This window comes from Ambystoma mexicanum, chromosome 12 (genome assembly GCF_040938575.1).
Source record: "Ambystoma mexicanum isolate Mex_15411 chromosome 12, UKY_AmexF1_1, whole genome shotgun sequence".
Classification (NCBI taxonomy): domain Eukaryota; kingdom Metazoa; phylum Chordata; class Amphibia; order Caudata; family Ambystomatidae; genus Ambystoma; species Ambystoma mexicanum.
The window spans coordinates 660,721,797-660,746,533 of record NC_090936.1 but is presented as its reverse complement, the minus strand read 5'-3'; the positions used below and the strand labels follow the sequence as shown (position 1 = coordinate 660,746,533).

At 46.8% G+C, this 24,737-nt stretch overlaps 1 protein-coding gene across 1 annotated transcript in view; it reads right to left on the bottom strand.

The window, feature by feature from the left end:
- The window catches only part of DUS4L (dihydrouridine synthase 4 like), a 290,584-nt gene that overhangs the window by 194,661 nt on the left and 71,186 nt on the right, over positions 1–24,737 (bottom strand). Inside the window, exon 3 of the mRNA XM_069629144.1 lies at positions 18,007–18,128. Coding sequence (XP_069485245.1) covers positions 18,007–18,128 — 122 coding nt within the window. The remainder of the gene's footprint in view (positions 1–18,006; positions 18,129–24,737) is intronic.

Sequence of the window (24,737 nt, the reverse complement as noted above, 5' to 3'; positions counted from 1 at the left end):
CAGGTAAGTGCACATTAAAACACTTGAACACATGTCTAGCTTTATGAGCCTGGCGCCTAAGGCGCCAGGACAGCGGTCCAACATGAGCCTGGCGCCTAAGGCGCCAGGACTGTGTCCAAAGGGCCCCAGCTTGGGCCCGCTGGCACTTCCCTGGGGGGAATGATGCCTGCCTCTGGGGTTGCTGGGTCGGACCTGGCTCCTTGGAGGTAGGCATCATGACAGTACCCCCCCTCAAGGCCCCTCCCAAGGTTGTTCCCTCCGGGGGTTTTGGCTTGTTCGGAAATCTCCGGTGGAACCTTTGTATTAATCGAGGTGCGTGAACATGGTTACTAGGCTCCCACGATCTCTCCTGAGGTCCATATCCCTTCCAGTCAACAAGATAGAAGAGTTTTGACTTTACCACCTTGGAGTCTAAAATGTCTTTAACTTCGAATTCTAATTCCCCTTCAATTTGAACTGGGTCTGGAGGCTTGGACAGTCGGGTCCCTGGTTGTACTGGCTTCAAATGTGATGCATGAAAAACTGGATGAATACGCATGTTAGACGGTAAATCCAGTTTAAAGGCCACGGGATTGATTATAGCCTTGATGGGATAAGGTCCTATGAATCTGGGATTGAAGGTTCGCGGGCCCTTGAGGGGTAAATGTTTCGTTGCTAGCCATACCTGGTCTCCTACTTGGTAAGGAGGAGTTTTACTTCGGTGCAAATCAGCATTTTCTTTATACTTTTTCTTGGCTTGCTGTAAATGAGTTGCAGCTTCTTTGAAGGCTCGGGTTATTGTGGAATGCAGATGATTTACTGCGGGCATTTCCAGGGTCAGAGGTGGATCTAGGTCAGAGGTCCGAGGATGGTGACCATACAAAGTATAAAAAGGAATTTGTCCGGTTCCAGAATGCACTGAATTGTTGTATGCATATTCTGCGATCCAAAGGATGTCTTTCCAATTTAACTCGGATTGGTGTAACATGCACCGAAGATATTGCTCGAGAGTCTGATTGGTTCTCTCGGTTTGTCCGTCGGTCTGGGGGTGGTGGCTGGTGGATAACCGCACATCTATCTGTGCTAGTTGGCAACATTTCTTCCAAAAATGGGAGATAAATTGACTTCCACAATCCGAGACTAATATGGAAGGAAAACCATGTATGCAAACTATATTCTCCAGAAATTCCTTGGCCAAGGTGGAAGCTGAAGGCAAACCTTTTAAAGGGATAAAGTGGGCCATTTTGGAGAATAGATCCACAATTACAAGGATAGTGTTGTAACCAGCACAAGGAGGCAGGTCAGTTATAAAGTCCATTGACAAGGTGTGCCATGGTGCCGGTGGAATATCCAAGGGTTGAAGTAGGCCGGCTGGCCTTTTCTTTTGACCCTTGTTTTGGGCGCAAATTCCGCAAGACAATACAAAAGACTTTATGTCTTTTCTCCAAGAAGGCCACCAGAAGTGGTGTTTGATTTTTTCCTCCGTTTTAGCGATACCAGGGTGTCCTTCCATTAATGATTCATGACGATGGGCAATAACAAGTTCTTGCAATTCTTTACTTGGCAGAAACAACCACTCCTGGAAGTAGGGTAAATCATCCTTAACGGTGTAATGAGGACCCTTTTGACTCCATTCCAGTAAGGCTGAAGAGTCTAGAAGTTGTTTTACTTGCGTTTGGATGTTCTCAATAGTTTGCAATGAAGTTAGGCCTAAGATTCTTTGTTCAGGTATGATTGGCACAGGTTCTAAACTCGAATTGGGTTCTTCCATGCCAATCCGGGATAAGGCGTCCGCTTTACCATTCTTGCAGCCAGGGCGATAGGTAATTACGAAATCAAATTCCGCAAAGAATAAAGCCCATCGGAGTTGTCGTGAAGATTGAGCTTTGGCCGTCTTTAAATATTGTAAATTTCTGTGGTCCGTAATTACGGTGATGGTGGGTCTTGCCCCGAGAAGGTAGTGACGCCAAGCCTTGAAAGCAGATTTAATAGCCAGTAACTCCTTGTTGGTAATTGCGTAGTTGATTTCAGGAGGAGAAAATTTCCTGGACCAAAAGGCCACAGGGTGTAGTTGGTTAGTTTCCGGGTCTCTTTGCGACAGGACAGCTCCCATGGCCGAACTGGATGCGTCGGTTTCCACAATGTAAGGGAGATCTGGGTGCGGGTGCTTCAATACAGGTGCAGAGGTGAATTTGGTTTTCAGGTCCTGAAAGGCTTGTTCGGCCTCAAGAGTCCATTCAAAGCGTTTGTTTTTCTTTAGGAGAGCTGTGATGGGTTGGACTGTTCGGGAAAATTACGGAATGAATCTTCGATAGAAATTGGCGAAGCCGAGCATGCTCTGAACTCCCTTCACCGAGCTAGGAGATGGCCATTTGAGGATGGCGTCCACCTTTCGCGAGTCCATTCAGACTCCTTGAGGTGTCAGGATGAATCCGAGAAACTCAACTTCTGTGGTTTGAAAAACGCATTTTTCGAGCTTTGCAAATAGTCTGTGCTGGCGCAATTTCTCAAGAACTGCCCTAACATGTTTTCTGTGATCGGATTCTGAAGAAGAGTACACCAGGATGTCGTCAATATAAACAATGACACAGACATCGATAAGTTCCCGAAGAACATCATTCATAAAGTACTGAAAGGCGGCAGGTGCATTGCACAAACCGAAGGGCATCACCTGATATACGAAGAGCCCAAATTTGGTGCGGAATGCAGTCTTCCATTCGTCGCCTTCTTTTATACGCACCAGGTGATAAGCTCCTCAGAGATCTAACTTGGTGTACACACAAGCGTCTTTCACCTGGTCGATAAGCTCAGGGATCAGGGGCAGAGGATAACGATTCTTAATCGTTATTTGATTTAGGGCGCAATAGTCTATACATGTTCTAAGGTCGCCCTCTTTTTTCGGCACGAAGAACAGAGCTGAGGAGACAGGAGACTTGGACGGGCGAATAAAACCATTGGCTAGGTAATGATCTAAATACCTACGCAAATGCAGGTTCTCAGGTTCCGTAAGAGCATAAATCCTACTACAAGGTAGTTGAGCATTGGGTACCAGATCGATTTGGCAATCATAAGACCGATGGGGAGGTAACGTGTTAGCCTGTTCCTTCTGAAAAATGTCTTGGAATTCTTGGTATTCTGACGGTAGCTGTACAGGGGTGGAAGTTGCTGAGGCTAGACCCATAGCTGGATTTCTTGGATAACAAGTTGGTTCACAATCAGGAAAACTTATCTTCTTTGCTCGCCAGTCAATTCTTGGATTATGTGTTTCTAACCAAGGAATTCCAAGAATTACTTGAAATTGTGGGGCCTTGATCACATCAAACACAATTGCTTCCCGATGTCCATCCTGACCCACCAGTGTCAGTTCAACAGTTGAATGCGTATCAGGCCCTGAGGCTATTTCGGTTCCATATACTGTAGTAATGACATCTTGGGTTACTTTCGGGCGGAGAGGGAGCTTAATCCTGGAAGCCAATTCACGGTCTATGTAATTTCCAATAGCTCCACTGTCGATGTATGATTTTATAGCATGCAACTGCTGAGGCTGTTTTGGGTCCACGAGCACAATTGGCATGACAAAATGCGAGGTCAAAGAGTTTGTTTTCAAGCTCGGCAAGCGGACCCCTACGCTTGTCGGGCTAGGGCGTTTCCCGAATCAGGTGTCAATAAATCGTTATCAGTGGCTCCAACCACCTTCTTAGGTGGTTTAACCGGACAATTTCGAAGAAAATGACTGGAAGTCCCGCAATACAGACAAAGGTGCATTTGCCGCCTTCTCTCTCGTTCCTTCTGAGTTAATGGTCCTTTAACACAGCCGATTTGCATAGGTTCGGATACGTCGGTACTCTTGGAGTTAGCGTGGGTTTTGATCGGTACTCGAGTTTCGTACTTGAACCGATCGCTTTTCTATTTTGAAGTCTGTGATCAAGTTGAACCACCAAGTCTATGTAGTCTGTGCAGACCTGGGGTAGATTTACAATCTGAGCTAGAACATCCTTAAGCTCTCCGCGCAGGCCTCGATGAAACAATGTAATCCTTTTGTTTTCAGGCCATCCAGTTTCCACAACCAGTCTATTAAAGGGGGCAAAGTAGGACAGGAGATCCTGATTACCTTGTCGTAAGGATAACAGTTCATTATCAAGGGCCTGTCCTTGAGAGTGTCGAGCAAACAATCTTTCCATGCTGGCCTGGAAGCCCTGAAAATCCTGGAGAATGGGATCATCCTGATTTACCGATGGAATAGACCAATCGGCAGCACTGCCACTGAGGTAAGATAGTATAAAGGCTACCTTGGTCTGGTCGTTAGGGAAGGCCCCGGGTCTGCATAGAAAGTGTAAACGACATTGGTTCATAAAGACGGCATATTTCTTGGGATCCCCCGCAAAACGTTCAGGCAGGGCCAAATGCATGTGTCCAGGTAGATTGATTTGTACCGGGTTATTCAAACCCATTGATGTAGAAGTACCTCCGGGATTAGGTAAAGGAGTGTGCCCTGCCTGGGCCTGCAGTAACCTTTTGGCCAGGTCATCTGTTCTTTCCTTTGATAGGATCAGTTTTCTTTTGAGAGAATTAGTCTCCTGGCGGGCTGAGTGCACTTCTGCCCGTAATTCTCCCAAAAGCTGGGCCAGCTGATCTGTCTCGGAAGTCTCCATAGCGCCCGGGTGGGAAATTGTGGGTAGGCTTCGCGTTCTGTCACGCTCACCTGATTCCCATGGAGGCGCAGGTCTGGCTTCGAGTGCTGATGCTTCTTCTATGGTGAAGCGCAGGACACTGAGGATGGACAGGAAGGGCCCCTCTACTCTGGCTTTTCTGGGTCGCAGGAATATTCCCCTGTGCGTGAAAGGGAGTATTACCTACTGACGGAATAATGCTCAAGCCTCCCTTCCAACCCTCCACGATACCCTTCCACGATTCCCCGTGAAGTATCACCTTAGGGTCTGGAAGGATGAGTTCTCCATCCTGCTTCTGATGCAGGGGCGCGTTGAAACCCAGTTAGTTCACTGGATTGAGGTTTGATGGGAGTTCAAAATAAGCTCGACTATTCAGGTGAGGCGCTGTAAGAGTTCTGTTGCAAGTTCAAAAGTTCAAGCTTATTAATAATGTTCATGGTCTTATTGCAGCAAGCGCTAATGCTTATGTCTTTTTCCCCCTTAGGGGCCGGGGTTCGGAATGCCGGAGATATGGCGCCGACCCGAAGTGAAACGTGCAGTTCCAGTAAATGACAGGTAAGTTCTGGATGAGCGTTCAGGTAATGTCTTTGCATTCGCTCATTCAATGTCTTTGTCTTTTTTCCCCATAGGGGCCGGGGTCCGGAATGCCAGGAAGCGGCAGGACCCGAAATAAAATGGGAATGACCCAACAGGTAAGTCTTAGAAGGAAACTGAGCCTTTCCTATTCCCTTCCTTCTCTCACCTTGTCTTCTTGTCTTTTTCTCTCTAGGCTCTGAGAAGTGGGTGCGGATCCGGATGATCGCTGCTGAAGATGGAGGCGCCCAGGAAAGGTGAGTGAAATGCAGCGCTGCAGCGATCGAAGCGAAATGCTTTTAAAATTATGTCTTCCCTTTCAGGATCGTTGGTGTGATGTCTCCGTGATGCAGCTTTAGCTGGTAAGGTCTTCTTTCTCTCCAATTCTCTCTTATCTCCCTTTGCAGGCGACCCAGGATGCTGACAGGCGTGGCTGAAGTCCAGATGCAGGAGCTGACACAGTGAGCGTCCAGCTGCGAGGAGCAGAACAACGCGAAGCGCGAGTTGCTGATCGGGCGTGGTTTAAATAGTTTTGGAAGAAGTTCCAGGCATGTATCCTTCCCCGACCACACCCAGGTGGAAAGTAGTCCCACAGGTAAAGTAGTTCCATTCAGGCCTCAAGAGGGCCTGGATGTAGCAGCATGGTCTGCATCAGGTAAGTGCACATTAAAACACTTGAACACATGTCTAGCTTTATGAGCCTGGCGCCTAAGGCGTCAGGACAGGGGTCCAACATGAGCCTGGCGCCTAAGGCGCCAGGACTGTGTCCAAAGGGCCCCAGCTTGGGCCCGCTGGCACTTCCCTGGGGGGAATGATGCCTGCCTCTGGGGTTGCTGGGTCGGACCTGGCTCCTTGGAGGTAGGCATCATGACAGGATGCAGCAGTCCCTGCACTCACCGCCCCGGTGGGCTTGTCCCCTTTCCATCCCCACGCCACTTCCCCGACCCCTCCCCAACCCAAAAACCCACAAAGGTAAGAACATTCTACCCAACGGGGCAACTGGTGGCTCCAAACGTCGAACAAATTTGGCCAACTGGGCCCAACGTGTCAACAGCAGGTTATAATGACAACCCTTCACTGTTATACTTCAATGTTAATATTAGGGGCTTTCATGGGTCACTCGGTTTCAACAACCCGCCCCCTCCTACACTGCCACATCGCGACCAGATATGTAGATCCCTGAGATGCCTCCAAATGAGGATTGGAGGCTACCGTGGGGAGAAAACTGACCTTGACTAGCCCTGTGGTGCTTTGCCAGCTCAGTTTGGATCAGGCTTTTTGAAGGGAGGGCCATGGATCCTGCACCGTCTGCCATTTCTGGTCCATGTAGTTGCCTCCTGGTTCTTAGTAAGCCCACGGGTGCCCCCCCACATCAGATTCTTCGGACCCCCACACCCATGAATCTTTCTGCTTCTTTTACGGAGTGGATCTATTGCTGGGCTCCCTCCCATGAGAATTTCACCGAAATTGGGGAACCCCCAGCGGTATTGGATCTTTCGGTCACAAAGCCAGTCAGCCAGCCGTTTGAGAGATTTCCTCTTCTGGAGGGTGGCACTAGCTAGGTCCTGGTACAGGAGGATATTCGAGTCCCGAAAAGAGATTTGCTGCATTGACCTGGCCTCTCTCATAATCTCCTCCGTCACTCCTGGCGAGGACCTCCGGTGGTGCTGTGGAAGATTGTCTCCCGAGAGTCCTGTGTACCTAGTCAATTTCCAGTGGGGAGGAGTAAGCGTTATTATAAAGCGGAACAGGTCTGCCACGTAGCCCTCCAGGTCACGGTCGGCGACTGAAGTTGGGATGCCCCTGAGGTGAATATTATTCAGTCGCTACCTGTTTTCAGCTTCTTCCTGCTTTGCCTCCAGTGCCCCGCACCTCGCTTCTAGAGTTGCCAGTCTGCCATGCTCTTTTCCCACTCTAAAGTTGGGTCGCATATGGCAGTCTCAATTTCAGCCGTCCGACTCTCCACCTCTCCTACCCTTTTATCCAGGGAGTTGATTTTCTTCATTGCTTCTTCCGTCCCTTTATGGATTTCTATCGTCAGGGGCGTGAGCAAGTCCTTCAAATCACATTTTGTGGCCGATTGCTCCGACTGCGGGGTTTCAGGACCACCGACGGGGATCGATGAGTGCTCTCCCTTTCTTGCCTTCTTCGAATTGGTGCTGCCCATCAGCGCGGCTATATCTAATTGCTTGGACGACTTCCCGCTCTTCGCATTGGTTCCGCCGGTGTGTAGTTATGGTTAAGTACCAAATACGGCCTGCTCTGAAAATTCTGTAAGGATGTAGGCCTCACCACCCTCCACTACTATTGCAGCGCTGTGGGCACACCACACTTCCACTCTTTGTGGCTCTTCCTGGGCTGCTTCGTGGGTGTGGGTCCCTGTGGTCAGGATTTGCAGCACACCTTATTCCGGTACTGGGAGAGTGTCTATTACGCGCTAGGGTGGGGGGTCTCTACTTCTCACGGTTGGAGAACACCCCTCCGCTTGCTTGGACAGGTGTGGAGTCCTGCACTTCAGGCAGGGATACCTGCACGCCAGCCGCCTTGCTTTGCTTAATCGTGCCGTCAATAGCTTAATCCTATTCAGGATGGGGCATAGGCCAGCTTGTCAGTCCCCTCCACTCCTGCTGGCCTCCGCCAAACTGTCGGTAGTAGTCCTGATCGAGCAGACTGCAGTGGTTGCTTGTGCTCCAGCCAGCAAGGCGCAGACCTAGAGAGCGTCCTTTTTCCACAGCCATGCCATGGATTCCCCGGCTTTTACACTCCTGCATCCAGGATCCCATGCAGCCGACCTATGCTGCCCTACTATGAGGACAGTTATGATTTGATCACCATATGAAGATTCATTGTGTCCTGAAGAAGATGGTCTACAACCACACATAACCATCGAAACCGGTCGACCTGACCTGTTGTGGCTTCTCTACATCACATGATATCCCCAAGACTAACCCCTTTCAAGAGGATTTCTAATATGCGACTATGCTTGTTTAAGATTTTGTACAAAACGTTACTCTGGTTTGTTAACTTGTTGATCATTGTAACAGTCTCTTTGGACTGGTCCAGATTTTGTCCTGGGAGTGTGTAATCCTGTGCAGGATCTGTTGGGCGCTATCGATTCAGCTTTATTAATGACATCTGCTGGGTAGCCTCACTGTAAGAATCTGTTTTCAATTGTTCTGTTTTCAATTGTTGTGTTTTATATGTCAAGCCTCTACGTGCTCTGATTAATTCGCCCATTAGAATGCATGTTATTGTACTTTTCTCGTGGCGGCGCCGAGTATGTGCTTTTTCGCTTAATGTATATTTTAAGATCTAAAAATGTGATACTTTTACTACTGAAGTTATTGTTAAGCCAAAAGTATGTAACCAAAAAATTGTGTTATTCAAATAAGTAGTATAATTACATAGGTCTCTTTCAGTGACATTCCAAATCGTTAGGATATCAGCTCTGAATCTCATCCAGGATACCACCTTGGTTGCAAAAGTATTCCAATTTAGGGCAAAGCATGCACCATTGTGATCCCATTGGTCTGGCTGTTCAGGTCTTCAGTGAAAATAAACAGGTTGTGCTGTAATGTAAATTCCGTACATTTCTTAAACATCTCTACATGAAATAAACAAAAGGATTATTTATCTCGATAGAAAACAATCTATTGTACAAAGTGCTAATCTGTGATCAAATGAAGTGCACAGAGTTTTAACATGCATGGTCACTAACCGGTAGTTGTTATTCACTCCAATCCATTTCAAATCTCTAAAACATGCATTCTATCTCAGACATAAGATTTAAGTTTAGACTAAAGAATTTTGTGCCAATCTGTTAGGTTTCCATCGGCTGTTATACACAGGCCACACAACCGGCTTCTGTCTGTGTCAACTAAAGCGCCTCTACCACCACGTTTCTTGGTTAAAAGCACGGACAGTTCACAGTCACAGCCCAGTTTCCTCTCCATTCACAAAAACATACGCCAGTTCAGTTCATTGCATCTACCTAACCACAAACCCCAGAGGGCTGTGCGCCCAGGTCATTACGGCTGTGAATGGAAAGTGCAGTGGAAGCTGTGGCGGCCATGACTGGCACACTGCGGTACGTCCTGATGCTGTTGCCATCATGTGACAACTCACGTTCTATTTAGCGTTGCTTCTCCATGGTTTCTGTGCTTCTGATTTTGGGGAAGTGTGCTACGTTTGCTACTGCCTCGTCTGTTATAGTATCCTTTGGTTTCTTTGAATTCGGATCATCCACCTGGATTTGTCCTTGCCTGCTCCTAGTCTGTTTTGTCGTCTGGCTGACTTGTTTGTACGGTTCACAGACTCGGATCTGCCCTGTGGAACTCTTTTGCCCGATTCTCGCCTGCTACGTCGTCAACCTCCATGCTCTTCAATGGACCTTAACTGCTATCAGAATAAATCCACGAACCTCCTGCCCTCCTGACTCACGGCGTACCTAGTTCTCCTTTCCACTCTGCCTAGAAAGCAACTCCTTGCCACCTCGAAGCAACCTTACCCGCGCAATCTCCTCTGCAGAACCTGGACTTGAGACTGCCTGCAGTGTGTTTGTAGCTGTTCATCCTTGTTCTATCGGGGTTCATTCGTCTGGACTAGAGACTTCTGTGGGCGTTCTCATTTCGTCGGGTATAGGGTGGTTGGTTTCTAAGGTGGTTTCGAGTTGCTCATGTCTACTGCTACGCTCATCCTTGCAGAACTCACGTTAAGGGTCATGCCCACCTACATTCACTATTCTCAGTCATATTATCCACTTGCTGGTGTTCTATTAAACTCGCCCTCTTTCTTGCATAGACCGGGATCAGCGGTATTGACAAGAACTGGTTTCCCTCTGCCACCAATATACTCCAACCATCTTCTTGGAGATCCAATACGATATCCTGTGTTAACCCATTTATTCCTCTGTACTCTTCATGCCAAACTAAGTCTAGTCTCTTGATCTTTAGGTGCCTGGTTTTCCGTTGGTACCTCAGATTGTGGACGTTCATCTTGGTGCGTTTGTGGGTTTTCATCTTTCAAGGAATACGATTAGCTGTCTGTTACTTTGTACAGCCAGTTGGCAGTATTGTTAGGAAGAAATCTTCAGCTACACTACGTGGTCAAGTGTCCCGAGGATTTCCGACACAATCCAGCATTTCCCCACCCCCTTTTACTTTAATGAAAGTATGTAACCAAAAATCATAAGTCTGCGTCTCATTCCTGGTTCATCACAAACCAGTCCATGGTCCCACAGGGCAGTTTTCAGGGCCCTGATTAGCCAATTGGTGTTTTTGGGTTAGCACCAACTGCTCTTTTTAGAAAGGGGCAACCACGCTGGCTAGTACAAAAACAGCCAATCTGATAGGTTTGTGCTGCAAAAATTGGGAAAAGGGTAATTCAATAGGATAGCTCATGTAAAGGTACAAAAGCATACCATGCAACAGCAAATCAACAAAAACAATTAATAAGTGTTTACCATCAACTTTGAGTCTCAGCGAATACAGTTCTGGCAATCAAACACTGTCTGGCTCCAGAACATTCTATTCCATCACATAACCATGGTATTCAACAGCGTACACAAGGGACACAACCAGTGGATTGCAAGTATGCATGCAGGGGGTAACAGAGGATCTGGGATGGATTGGGAGAATTAAGGTTGAGTAGAGAGATCAGCGATTGGAGGGTCTTTAGGTTCTTTCAGAAGTGTAGGATATGGGGCAGTCTTATCTGGGTTAGTACCTTGTTCCAGAGTCAGGTTGCATAGCAGGATAAGGCCTTTTTCTTAGTGTTTTCTCTCTTGCATTATTTGTTTCAAGCCTGCCTATGTTGTGGTTTCTGGTTGTGTGCTAGCTTCAGGAAATTGTGAGTTTCTAGGTCAGGTAGAATGATGCTTTGGTTGTTACTGCTTTCAAGAGATGCTGACCGTCTTGAACATATGTGCTTGAATGGGTAACTAGAGCAGCTTGTTGAATATGGGGATGATGTCATAACCTACTCTTATTCCTGTAATGAGTTGGTCTGCAGCATGCAGAACAGCTTTCAGAGGGGACAAGGAAGCATCTGAAACTCCTGAGAGCAGGGTATACATTTGGAGCAGATATGAAAGGCTTGACTTTACAGAGGAGTGCACAATGTTACCATGCTGCTTCTTGATAATATTTCCTTTGAAGGCAAGGTCATAGCTGATGGTAAAGCCGAGAGAGCGGGATTTAAGGGGCGAATTGAGCTTCATGTCACTCAGCCGATTCAAGACCTGAGCATGCTTGGTGAAGTTTCCTAAGTGAATGAATGTGTCCTATTGGGCTGAATTTCAGGTATGAGCTTGACCCCCAGGCTTGGATGAGTGGCAGACAGTGCTAGAGTCAATGGATGTTGTTGATGCAATTGAGCTTTAGTTAAATCGGCATGTTAGTTATCTGTGCAATGGAGTAGCTTTGATTTCAGTGTTGGCGAGGAGTTCCCCCAGATGTTCCATGAAAAAGACAAAATGCTGTGTTCATTAAAGGATTCTGGGCTATGAAGTTGCTCGGGAGGATAGCTCAGCGTAAACGTGCTCGCCTTGGAAGCAAGACAACACAGAGCAACACAGGTTTGATCCCCGGGTTCACGCTTAGAAACCTCTGGGCATTACGCGCGTTATAAATAACCCATCATATCATAACAACTCTTTCATCTTGTTCTCTTCTTGCTTCAAAGACACATACACCAGTTATTAAGGTCAATTAGTTTCCTCAGTATTTAGCTTTGTAAAAACTGTTTCCAAAAGATTTCTTTAGGTTTCAAGTGGCTCTGGTGAGAAGGTCCTTTTGGCTTCCATGGAATTGATTCCAAACTTCGGTGCTTTAATTGTGCTATAATGTGTCAATACATTTGCACCCTTGTCCGTATGTGCTCAAATGTGCACATTAAGGATACCATAGAAAGACTCTTGTGGCAGTGGTAGCCTTTTACGGACTTCAATCACATTTTATAACCCTGTTCTCATATATAGCCCAAGTATCTTAATGCACTCTTAATTAGTGAGTGATTTTTTTTTTTTAACCATGTTTATTTTTGGGTCGAAAGCATATAAGCAATTACAACATAGCATTTGACAACATTAAACTCTTATGCTCTACATTTAACACCTGTTCGTGTCTTTCAGATCGCTAGGATACGCTTTACCTCAAGTTCTCCCCTCAGTTCACTCCCTCCCCTCCTCACCCACTTCTTTTTATTAACCTCTATAGGACCCTCTCCCCCAACTGTAAGTGTTGTTTTACATTTCAGATTCTAAACTTTTGAAGTTTTCTTCCCCTTCTTAACCTCAGCGTCTGATTATCTTCGTTTTGAGGGAGTTCATGTTACATGTGTATTTCGGAGCAGGCGGGGTTTAAAGAAATGAGCCTCTCTGTCCCTTACATGTTCATGAAATGGATTCCATATAGTTAGGAATCTTAGGTATTTACCAGTGCTGATGGCGCATATCTTCTCCATAGCCATCACCCCCCAGATCTTAACCCACAAGCATACTGAAATTGGACCTTCTTTGTTTTTCCAATTTTGTGCAAGAGTCATTCTGGCTGCTGATAATAGATGGGTGATAAGTTTGGCTGTTGCTCCCGACATTGCGTATTTCCCTTCTATAGGGACTCCTAGGAGAATTGTCTTCGGAGATCTCGGCAGGTCCACTCCTAAAATGTCTTTTATGTAGCTTAGTATTTCCTTCCAGTAGGCGACTGCCTTAGGACACGTCCACCACATGTGGAACAAGTCTCCCTTCTCCCGCAGTTCCTCCAACAGTTTGGTGAGTAAGACTGTCATTTTGTGGATGCGGTTCGGGGTCATATACCGTCGAAGGCACAATTTGTACGCAGATTCCTTTATTGTCGTGCATCTGGAGGTGCTGTGTGCACGTGCCCATATTTGGTACCATTCCTCCTCTGTTAGTGACTCTTGCATATCTCTTTCCCAATTCATTTTGTATGCAAGATGGTCGGTTGACTGGTCGTTGGAGGAGTTTGTAGAGTCTAGAGACCCCCTTTGCTGTGTTGCCTTCTTGAAGCGACAGTTCTAGGCCTGATGGTGTTCTCATGCACGCCTTTTTCTCTGTTGGGTGAGTAATCCAGTGTCTAATTTGCGCATATCTATAGCGTTCGTTTTCACCTATATTGAATTTCAACTGGCAATCTGTGAAGAGCAATGGAGCGCCGTCTTTGTACATGTCTTTCAGTTGCATCGTTTCTGCCCCTGCCCAGCCCACCCAATATCCACGCTGAAGACCCGGAGTGAAATCTGGGTTGCCCATCAGTGGCGTATATGGACCCATTCCACCAGGAATGTGTTTCTTTTTCCGGGCTTTGTCCCAACTTAGTAGAGACCATTTTGTCATTTCTAGTAAGGATTCTCTGCTGTTTCGGTTTTCTTTGCTCAGGCTCAGAAGCGCTATTAGGGGGATGGTTGAGACTTTTTGTTCGATTCTGCACCATCCTTTATGTTCTTCTGGTTTCGCCCATCTCAGCACTGGCGCTAATTGTGCCGCCATAATGTATCTGTCCATTTCTGGAACTCCCAGACCACCCATATGTTTGGAGCGCACTGGGATTCGTTTCTGGATTCTAGGTTTCTTATTATACCATATTAATTTGAATAACACGTACTGCAGCTCCCGGATCTTGGCTGGTGGTATTGGCACTGGCAGTGAGCTTACTACATAGAGGAGGCGGTGGAGAATGGTCATTTTGATCGCTGTGATGCGAGCGAACCATGACAGCTCCTTAGAATCCCATCTGCGCATGTCTTCCTGTAATTGTTTCCACAGCGGTGTTATGTTTGTCGGATATAGTTTGTGTGGATCGCTGGCGAGGTGAATTCCTAAATATTCCAGTTTTCTTTCAACCCAGGGCATCGGGAATGATCTCACCAGAGTCTCAACATCCTCTCTCCTTGCCGTTATGTTCATACCTTTTGATTTGGAGAAGTTTATGGAGAACCCCGAGACCTGTCTGAATTCCTCCAACTGGGCCATGGCTCTGGGCATTGTATTTTTTGGGTCTCCCATGAAGAGCATGATGTCGTCCGCATATAGGGCTATTTTGTGGGTTTCCGGACCTATTGTAACTCCCTTGATACGGACGTCCTGGCGGATCTGCATTCCACATGGTTCCATTGCCATTGCAAAAATTAGGGGAGAGAGAGGGCAGCCCTGTCGTGTGCCCCTTCCAATCTCCACGAATTCTGTGCCTTGACCATTGATCCTGAAGCTTGTTGATGGGTGTCGGTAGTTGGCGAGCACCATTTTCGTAAATTCTGGACCGCAACCAAACCGCTCCAAAATCAAACTCAGATAGGCCCAGTCCATGCTGTCGAAGGCCCGGGTGGCATCCAGAGCTGCTACTGCAAATGATTGTTGTGTACGTCGCCCAGCGTCTATGACGTCTACTGCCCTTCTGACGTTGTCTTGTGTGCGTCTATCGGCAATGAACCCTGCTTGGTCATCCTGTAGTATGTTTGGAAGGATTTCCATTAGACGAGTTGCTAAAATTTTCGTGTAGATTTTTACATCTGAGTTCAGCAGTGCTATAGGCCGATAGCTTGCACAGTTTTTGGGATCTTTGCCTGGCTTTAGCGGTAGTATAGTTATGGACTTCCCCATATCTTGCGTGACCTTCCCCTCTTCTCTAATTGTATTGAATAGTTTTGACAGCGGACCTAGCAATTGTGTACGAAATGTTTTGTAATAGCCTTGCCAAAACCGTCTGGACCTGGAGTCTTATTTGCTGGTAGTGCTGTGATAGCGTCACTGATTTCTTGGGCCGTAACTGGTTTCCCAAGATTGGTTCCGTCTTTCTCTGCAAATTGGGGCAGCTGGAGAGAGTTGATATAGTTGAGTTGATGTTCTGAGTCTAGATTTTCCCCCTTTAATAGTTCCGTGTGAAATCGTTTCATTATTTCTTTTTTTTCTAGCTCAAGCTCTGCTGTCTGAGGTTTCCCATGGGAGTCATTTAGCCGCACTATGTAGTTCTGGGTTTTTTGTTTTCTCAGTTTTGCTGCCAGGAATCGATTAGCCTTGCCTCCATGTATGTAGTAGGATTGTTTTCTTTTTAGCAGCGACTGGGCAACCCGGTCCGCCGTGTGGTTCTCCAGTTGAGCTCTGATTTTCCGTAGTGCTCTAAGGTTTTCCTAGAGCCCCGAGTCTTGTGTTGGGCTTCTGCAGCTTTGACCTCTTTTTCTAGTTGGTTTTTCACTAGTGCTCTTTCGCGGTTGTATGCCGCTGCTTGTGACATGAATTCTCCCTTGATCACTGATTTTCCTGCGTCCCATATTACCCCCCAGGTCGTTTCCCCGTTATCGTTTTCTGTAAAGTAGTTGTTGATGGCGGTCTGCATATGGGCTCTTAGTGCAATGTCTTTTAGGAGAATTTCGTTTAATCTCCAAGGTGGTTTAACTCTGTTCCCTTCCACTCCCCAGTCCACACCCACCATCACTGGTGCATGGTCTGAATGATATTTCACTCCAATTTCTACTTCCGTTATTTGCGGAACTAATGATGTGGATACTAGGATCATATCTATCCTGGAGTAACCGAGGTGAACCGCTGAGTAGTGGGTGTACTCTCTCCTATCTCCATGGAAGAATCGCCAGGTTTCAATCACTCCTAATTCTCTGTAGAACTGGCCCTGGACTTGTCTGTTTTTCTGATCAGTGGTAGTTGGGGGAAGAGTCTTATCCAGCACTAGGTCCATAACCCAGTTGAAGTCCCCACCTATTATCAGTTGGCCCTCACAACAGCTGCCTAGTCTGCCCAGCAGATCCGTTATGAACACATCTTGGCGGCTATTTGGAGCGTAAATTGCTATGATTGTGTCCAATTTTCCTTTTATCAGCCCTTTAAGCCCCAAGTATCTGCCTTCTTTGTCTTTGCAAGTTTGTAGTTTTTTAAAGTATAGGGCCTTCCCAATTGGTATAGCCACTCCTCTTTTTTTCTCACCACTTGAAGCAAAATATTGTTGTGGAAAGCACCGAGTGGACATGCGCTTTTCGTCTTTGGGGAGGAGGTGTGTCTCCTGTAGCCCAATCGCTGTCTGCATTGATTTCAGCATGTCTAGTATCGCCCAGCATTTTATTGGTGAGTTCAGGCCCTGTACGTTCAGAGATATGACTCTTGACTCAGCCATTTTGGTTTAGGAGGGGTTACGCTGTTACAAGCTGGGATCGAGTTGTGTCTGTGCCTTCCATGTTTACTTTTTGGTGCCCCAGGGCTCGGGCTCGTGCTGTATTAGTGAGTGATTTTAAGAAAACCACTAGTTCAATCATTCATCAGTCCACCCTGGGCTTAGACGGTCTGGGATTGACTCTTCATTATCCTTTGCTACAAAACATTCAAATATTTTAAGCTTCTCTCTCTATGTGTCCGTAGGCCTACATGTCGCCGCATTCACATTGTTTTCCCACTTGTGCCAATACTAACAGCACCCTTTGTGGAGTACTCAGGACTTCGCTGCTCTAACTGTGACACTTTTTAGAGAGACACAACTTCAATTCACTGATGATGCCCAACTAGGCTAAAACATGTGTATGGGGTTGCTGTGGTACTCTTGTTCAGAGGAGAATTGTCTAGCATTTCGGTGCTAGACTGCCCCTGGGCAGGACAAAGACTGATATGTGGGGAAATGTCTTCTCTGTGAAAAGAACAGTGAGCTAAAGACTTGGTTGAGACTCTCCCAGGGGCCATCCACCCAAGAACAAGTCAATGGGCTATGTTTGTGCTGGTAAAGAGTTTCCCAGACCCTCCCGCCCCCTGTTTTGAATACCCTTAAGTCATACCTCCACTTTTACTAGGGGTTCACCACCCATTGGTATTCGCCCACTCCTTTCCAAAGAGATTCTCCTACATCTCTTTCTTTGCAGCGTTTTATATCCTGTTCCTCCTCACTGTGGTCCTTTTAAGGGCGATTCTCCTTTCAGCTCTCGCTCGGCTACAAACACACCCTCTGTGTTAGATTTACTCTCATACAAGTCTGGATCCGACCCACTTAGGTTTCCTTTTACCCTCCACCAGTGGGTACTGGCATTTATAAGTTGCGTTACCATGACCACACTCTGTAATAAGGTCAGCAAGTTCTCATTTCCTCTCCAGGCTCTTGTCATCAGCAGCGGCACATAGCAACAACAACCGGCGGCAACACATCTGAGCAGATTGCTTTTGGCCTTGCTTGGTGGTACAGGTTGCCTCCTTCCATTAGGCCAACTGGGAAATTCTACTGGCACTTTATACCGTTTTTACAATAGCTCCCACAGCATCACTAGCCCACGTACGAGGATATTAATGGGCCATTACTTGGATGCATGCACCAGCCATAGCATGTCTATCCATCAGGGATTCTGGAGGCCTCGATCATGTGCTCATCAACCATTAAAATAATTCCTGTTCTCTTGCGGTGGCTTCTTGTGGGGTTTTTGATTACAAAAAGAGTTGTTTTTTTGCCGTAGCTTCTAAAAGGTATCTCCTCTGCCACAACAGTAATGTTGAAGCTAAAGGTACAGTTGCCACAAAATTGCTGAATGTGACGCTATCAAAATGAAATATTTAAGAAAACCTTAATCTAAATCAAGACTTTTGTTATGTCAAGCAGTTTTGTTCCAAGAAAAGGTCAATCTGTGACCCAGCTGGTTGGAAAGAGATGACTTAACAGATGCTATCTAAGATACATCATGCATGAATGCACATTTTCTAAATCCTGCCAGTGAGGCATATACCTTTTACTCATTTAATTTAGAATCTTCTAAAATGAAGTAAGGATATCAAATGAACACTTACCTCTATTTGTTGTAAATTCACTGTCTCTGGCTTTCACAGACTTCACAAAATCAGCAGCAACGATCATTGGAGTGTAGCAGAGATCACAACCATACTTTCTCACCAGAGTTCTGAAGGCTAACCTGCAAGAAAGTTTACCTAAAATGAAATTATGTCCAGGTAGCAACAGTATTATTACAATGGAAACTCCTCCCATGTGTTATCAAAGCATACACCTTTTCTAGCATCTGGACATAGTGCACTCTGCCACTCCACTAGATTTCAAGTCAGTGACACATTAGATTTAAACAGACTGCTGCACAATGATAACAACGTTGTTTTTTTTAATTGTTCTCAACCACACAGGAGCACACAGATTTCGTGGATGAGCTGTAATGTTCCGAAGATGTAAAGAATCCTAGGCAATAAAGCAAATACACTTTGATAAGAAGATAAATTCATTGCAGATATCAGGAGGAGGGTTATTTTCACCCAGTCTTTTATTCGGGTAGGCATACTCTGGAAGCTTCACTCCAGATTCCAAAATGCTGTGTAGGTTTCCATTTCACATGGCAACATGTAATTGTTACTGTTCTGCACGAGTTAAAGGAGGGATTTCAGGCTTCTGTTTTTCAATAAAAATCCTAACAATGCACACTGAGAATGTGTGTTCGATTTCACGTACATTTCCAATGTAAAGCTAGTTTGTGCCACTTTACAAAATATGCCAATACAAAAAGGCTACTACAGAAGAGCTGCAATTAAACATCCAGTGTCTGTGAAGACAGTGACGTTTAACATAAATAATTGTCCTCATGAAACAGTAAATTTAACATGTAATGTGCCAAAAACTAGTAGTACTTACTTGTAAATGTGTATGCAACTGTCCTGGAAGTAGAAGATGGAACTCGGCTCTACAAATCTTTCAAACAGCTCCTTTATTCGGTACATACCGCACAAGATAAATAAAAGGGGCGTTCCCGCGCACAGGCGACAGTGCGTGCGCTAAACCGAAAGCACAACACTGCTTCTGCGTCATCTGAAGGCCGAGGGTGGTCAGAATCAAGTCGACAACATTGGCGATGAAGAAGTCGACACTTGCTATGGCAGGCACCCGGGCAGGGGAAGGATTCTAGTCCGCTCCATGACAACGGGGGGCTGTGAGCATTCCTTTTGCGCCTGCCTAGCACGAACCTCGCGGTAAGGCCTCCTCATTATCATATGTTGTCCCGGTGGTAGCAACTCTTTTACGGAGTGCTTGTGCGGCACGTGGGCAAATTGATGGAAGCGCCAACACTGCGCAAAGCTGCAGAGGGTCAGGTTGTGACCACAGAGAGTCCATAACGTGAGGAAGAATTGCCAACCAACCAAGGGGCAAGGAGATTTTGGAGCACTACACTCTGAGGCGGTGGGAGGAGGACTTGTGTGAAAGGTGCAAGAGACTAATCAAGGAGAAGAGGGACAGAGAGTCCGGGTCAGTTCTCCGGTGAGTTGCGGTCTCAAACAAAGCTGAGGTGCCGGTGTTCTCAGGCGGGATGGAGAACCAAGCCAACGCAGTGGCAGGGCACGTGCCAGTAGCTGGTGGCGGCAGTGGTGGAGTGCAAGTGCCTAGACAACAAGGCACGTTGGTTCCAATGCCTGGGGCACCCTCCCGTCTAGGACCCAGGTGGAGTCTTCTGATCGACAGGCTGGAAATCTATTTCTGTGTTACAGGCGTTATCAACGAGTGTTTATGCGGCAGCGCCAGCGGTGCACCACATAGACATTGGTGCCAGCGGACAATACATACCAGGCGGCGAAGACGTGTCTCAAGGAACATTTTATGCCGCTGGCCAACCTAGACTACGAGAGGTTTGTGATGTGTTCAGCAAAGCAGAAAATAAATCTTTGGACAATTTGTATGGGCGTCTCAGACACCTGGCTGTGACCTATGCCTGGGACAATGCGGACAGCATGGTTCGGCAGCAGCTGATGCAGGGGTGCTCGTCCGGTAAACTAAGCAGGCAAGTGCTGAGGGAGCTCGGCTTTTCCCTAGCCTGCATTCTCGCGATGGGGCGGTTTTACGAGTTGGCAGCAGTGAGGGCATCGAAGATGGATGCAGCATTCCGCACCCTTAAGGTGGAAGAAGTGTATGCAGTAGGCTGCCAGCAAGGGAACATGCTAGCCAGGAAGACGTGGTTCTCCCAGAGAGAGAGGGGACAAGAGCCACCTGCGCCATACCACAAGTATGGATACAATCTCCTGCATCAAGGGGATTGCCCGGAGAAAGGAAGAACGTGTGGACGATGCAGGACACCAGGTCATTTTGCAAGGATGTGTAAAGCTCCCACGCCAGTTGTCGTCCCAGAGGCCCCGGGAGGCCAGGCAGCAGTGGGCCGAGATGACCGCAACACGCAGCGCAAGTCGAACAGGAAGGAGATCTGGCGGTTCTGGACATCAATAGAAGATAAAATATTTTTCATCTCCAGCTAAAGTGCCATACAAGGCAGAAAATGAGGCAACCAAGATGCACGGTCAGCGTGAACAGGGCAGACACCCCAGTACTTGTGGACACTGGCGCCTCAGTGAATGTAATGGCCCAAGGGCACCATGAGGCACTACCAGGCACGCTGACGCTACCTAATACCAAAGCAAAAAATCTTCACTTTTGGGGGAACCAGCCCTATACCTCTAACAAGAGGTTTTTGTGTCCAAAGTTCAGCACGCCGGACTTTCCATAAAGGCCAGATTCTGTGTCACGGACATCAGCAAGAACACTTTGCTCAGCTGCACAGCAGCGGAAGCACTGGGCATAGTAAGTTTTGCATATGGAGTCTACGAAGAGTACATCACCACGATGCTCAAAAGGTTCAAAGAGGTTTTTGAAGGCATTGGGAAGAGGACAGGTGAACCAGTGAAACTCCACATTGATGGGTCTGTCCGACCCCGTGGCTTTAAAGCACCGATGGATACTGTTTCATTTGTGAGAGCAAGTGGAAAAGGAGCTTGACCAGCTAGTAATGTATCCATTTATTTATTTCATTGTTTTTTTATAATGCGCCTAATACCATACCTGAGTTTGGTTTCTAAGCGGGATTCGGGATTTGAACCTCTGTTCCTCTGCGTGGTCTTGCTTCCAAGACCAGTGCATTGCCCATGTGCTATCCTCTGTTCAAACTGGACATAATTGAGAAGGTTGAGGGCCCCCCTTCCTGGATGTCCCCAATAGTGGTGGTGCGAAAACCGAAGTATCCAGGATCTGTATGCATTTGTGTAGACATGAGACTTCCAAATCAGGCGATTAGGTGGGAAGGGCACCTGACCCCCACGGTGGACGATGTGGTTGGAGAACTCCAAGGTGCCTGGGTGTTTTCCAAGCTTGAACTGAGGGCTGGGTACCAGATGGCCCTCCACCCTGAATACATATACATTATCACCTTCACGACGCACTGAGGCCTGTACCAATACAAACGCCTCCATTTCGGAGTGTCGTCTGTGGCCGAAGTGTTCCCGAATGTCAGAAGGGCACTGGCCGGCCTGGAGGGCGTCATCAACATAAGCAATGATATTCTGAGGTGGAACACATGGCAAGGCTAGAGAAGACGATGGAGAGGATCAAACAATTAAAACTCACAATGCACAAAGAACAATTTGAGTTCCTGCATGATAAAATATAATTCTTTGGTTATGTGTTCCACGAAGGAGGGATGTCGCCAGACCCCCGGAAAGTCCAAGGCACACAGAATGCCAAAAACCCATGGAACGTGCTAGAAGTACGTAGTTTCCTTGGGGTGGTTAATTACTGTTGCCGTTTCATTCCCAATCTCGCCACAATGTCGGAACCTCTGAGAAGTCTCACCCGAAATGAACAGCGCTACTCCCAGAGCAAGAGGGAGGCGCTGGCGCTCCAGGTGTTTTATGATTTTGGGGGACCCGTCGCTGTAGGTTGGCGTGGGTCCTTCCGTGGGTCCTCCTTCCTGGTGTCTAGGCCTGGGACTTCGCAAAGTACGGGGGAGAACTGGGATCACGTCGGGATAACCACGTGTAAGGGTGTCCCTAGTTACACTCACACAAGAATATATACACCCCTCTTTCGAAATAAGGCAAAAAGTCTATCTTGCAAGGATAACAAGTTTAATCTTACAAAATTGAGGATGGTAGCAAAGGACTCTGCTGCCTGAACTGTCTTCTCCTGTCCCTCTTCCGTTCCTTTCTGCCAAAGTGGTGCCAGGCAGGGGCTAATATAGTCCTGTCTTGCTGTAATGGCGTCACTAGATATGGACCATGGATTCATCCCAACCTGTCAGGTTTCAATAATAGGGATGCTCCAAAGCCTTTTTTTTTCCCCGTTGTCAGCAGTTTTGCCAGAACATGCTGTTCTACATTTTGCTACCTTACACAGCAAAACTCTGCAGCTCTGCAGACTTTTACAAACCTTGAGGCCTAGCCCCAGGAAAAACACAACATTTATAAACAATTTGCATTCATTCTATCTATATTTCACTCCTCCTAATGTTATATGGGCCCTGTCGTTTCCCCCCCACACGTATACTCATGATTTGCCCCATTCTGCATTTTGTCGCACAGAGCATGTAAATTCCATTTTTAGCCTGCATGGACCCTTGATGGACAGTAGACAGCTGTTGAGTCCGTTTGTGTGCTCTGCCAGTGTTTGGCCATAGTGACGAACACTCTGGAAGCGCCTGTAGTCCATTTTTAGAATCTCACAGGCCATGTTCTTTCTGGGAAGGAAAGGGGAGTTTGACTCATATACTGCAGTAAGATTTTACAACGCATAGGATCTGACATTACAAATCTATACAGCTAATATTTAATAGTGCTTTATATTTAAACAATAACTGCCTTCTTTAGTGCCTGCCCATGTCGGTGTATGTGATTACATTTGCACGAGAGAGCCTTCCCAGTGCCCCTCCTCCCCCCTAGTCCATTATAGCGCCTAAAAGAGATCTTGCCCAACTCTAAAGCGCTTGGGGTTGCAGGAGGACCCTGGTTCCTTCCCAACAGGAGTTCGATGAGATTGATGATGACAGAGTGTTTGAAGAAAGAAGATCGAGGAACAAACAGGAGAGCGTGAGGAGGAACCTGCAACCCCACAACCTGGTGGTAGGGGACCAAGTACTGGTGAGAAACCGACATCCCAAGGGCAAGTTATGAACCCTTATGAACCGCACCCCATGGAGGTGATCAAGGTGAAAGGGTCGATGCTCACTGCTGCGGATGAATGCAACCAGTCATTCAAACGTTTTTGTAAGAGGGTGGGAGAGGCCCCGTTGCTTGAGAGTACAGGTGGGGATGTTGGCTCCCGGGGCCATCCAAGTGATGAGGGACAGTGGTGTGACCCTGACCGGGGTGGGCCAGATATGGTAGGTGAAGGGTGAGTAGAAGGGGGAGGACCCGTGAGGTATCCCCAGCACGAGGGGAGAAGAATGCCCCCTCGCTATGATTATGTGGTTGACTATGTTGTTTTTGAGTCGTGAGGTGTCAGTCTAGTATACAGCCCAGGGGTTCTGTGTGGGAGACTGTTTTTCATGGTTAATACATGCTTTCTGTGGGGTAAAATGTTTTTCATGGTTAATGAACTGATGTTGCATGTTATGCAATTGAGTTATGTTTTGTCCTTATTGTAAAGGAGGAATGTTACGTGTGTCACGTGACAACGCGCAACTGAGTGATGCAAACCCTGCCACGCAGGATAAAAAGGGGCATTCCGATGCACAGCCGACAGTGCACACCCAGAGCCCGAAAGCACAACACTGCCTCTGCGCTATCTGCAACGGTAGCGGGTGTGTCTGGGCGCCCAGGGTGGTCGGAATCAAGCCGTCAACAATTACGATTTCTAAGAAAAACAGAAGCATGAAACCTTTCCTTTAAACTTCATTCCAGGTTATAGAAGGCAGTGTGGATTCCCTCATTCTCACAAAGTTCACTTGTGGGTGTTACATGTTTGGGAACATTCATGTCCAGGGCCCAGCGTGTAGTGCGATTGTTCGCCCACTCTCAGTATTCACGGATGGTTGTTCGCGTGCTTGGGAACTTTCACTATAGCTTCCATGGTGTAGCTCGAATCCTAGAAAAACTTGATACTACTGGCACTGTCATTCATTCTACTAAATGGGTTCCGTAGAACGCTGCTCGCATCGGTAGGCATGGAAACAAGCTAGAGAATGCCAAGTCTACCGTACTGATTCAATCATTAGAGGAAAAAGCATATGAACGTCTAAACAACGTGTAGAAATCCCATAATTAAAAGTGAAAGTACAGCTTCAGACTAAAAGCTAACTTGAAGTTGCTGATATGCAAAAAGCATGTAGAGATAAGATAACAGACATATGGATATTTACCAATCCATAATACTAAAGTTGCAAAAGTGGAGTTCTGCATAACGACGGGAGGGGACAACACAAGAAAATGTAGAAAAGATGCTATACGTAAAGCTGAACACACTCAAGAGCATTCATGGAGAATACACACACACACAAAAACACCAGCTGAATAATTATTTGACAAAGAAGAAATATATACCTATAAAGTTCAGATCTGAGTGCTATGGGACGACATGCAAGGCTAAAGCAGATAACTCATAGAAACAAGATGGCCGCCTCCATGGAAGAGCTGAGAGCTCAAAGAATGCAGAGATGGGCAGGGATTGGTAGGATTAGCCATAGAGATTAGCATGGCCAGGGGCAGAGAATGAGAGGTATTCAATAACCAAACTCTGTATCCCTCCTAAAATGTCATTTCCATTGAAAAGC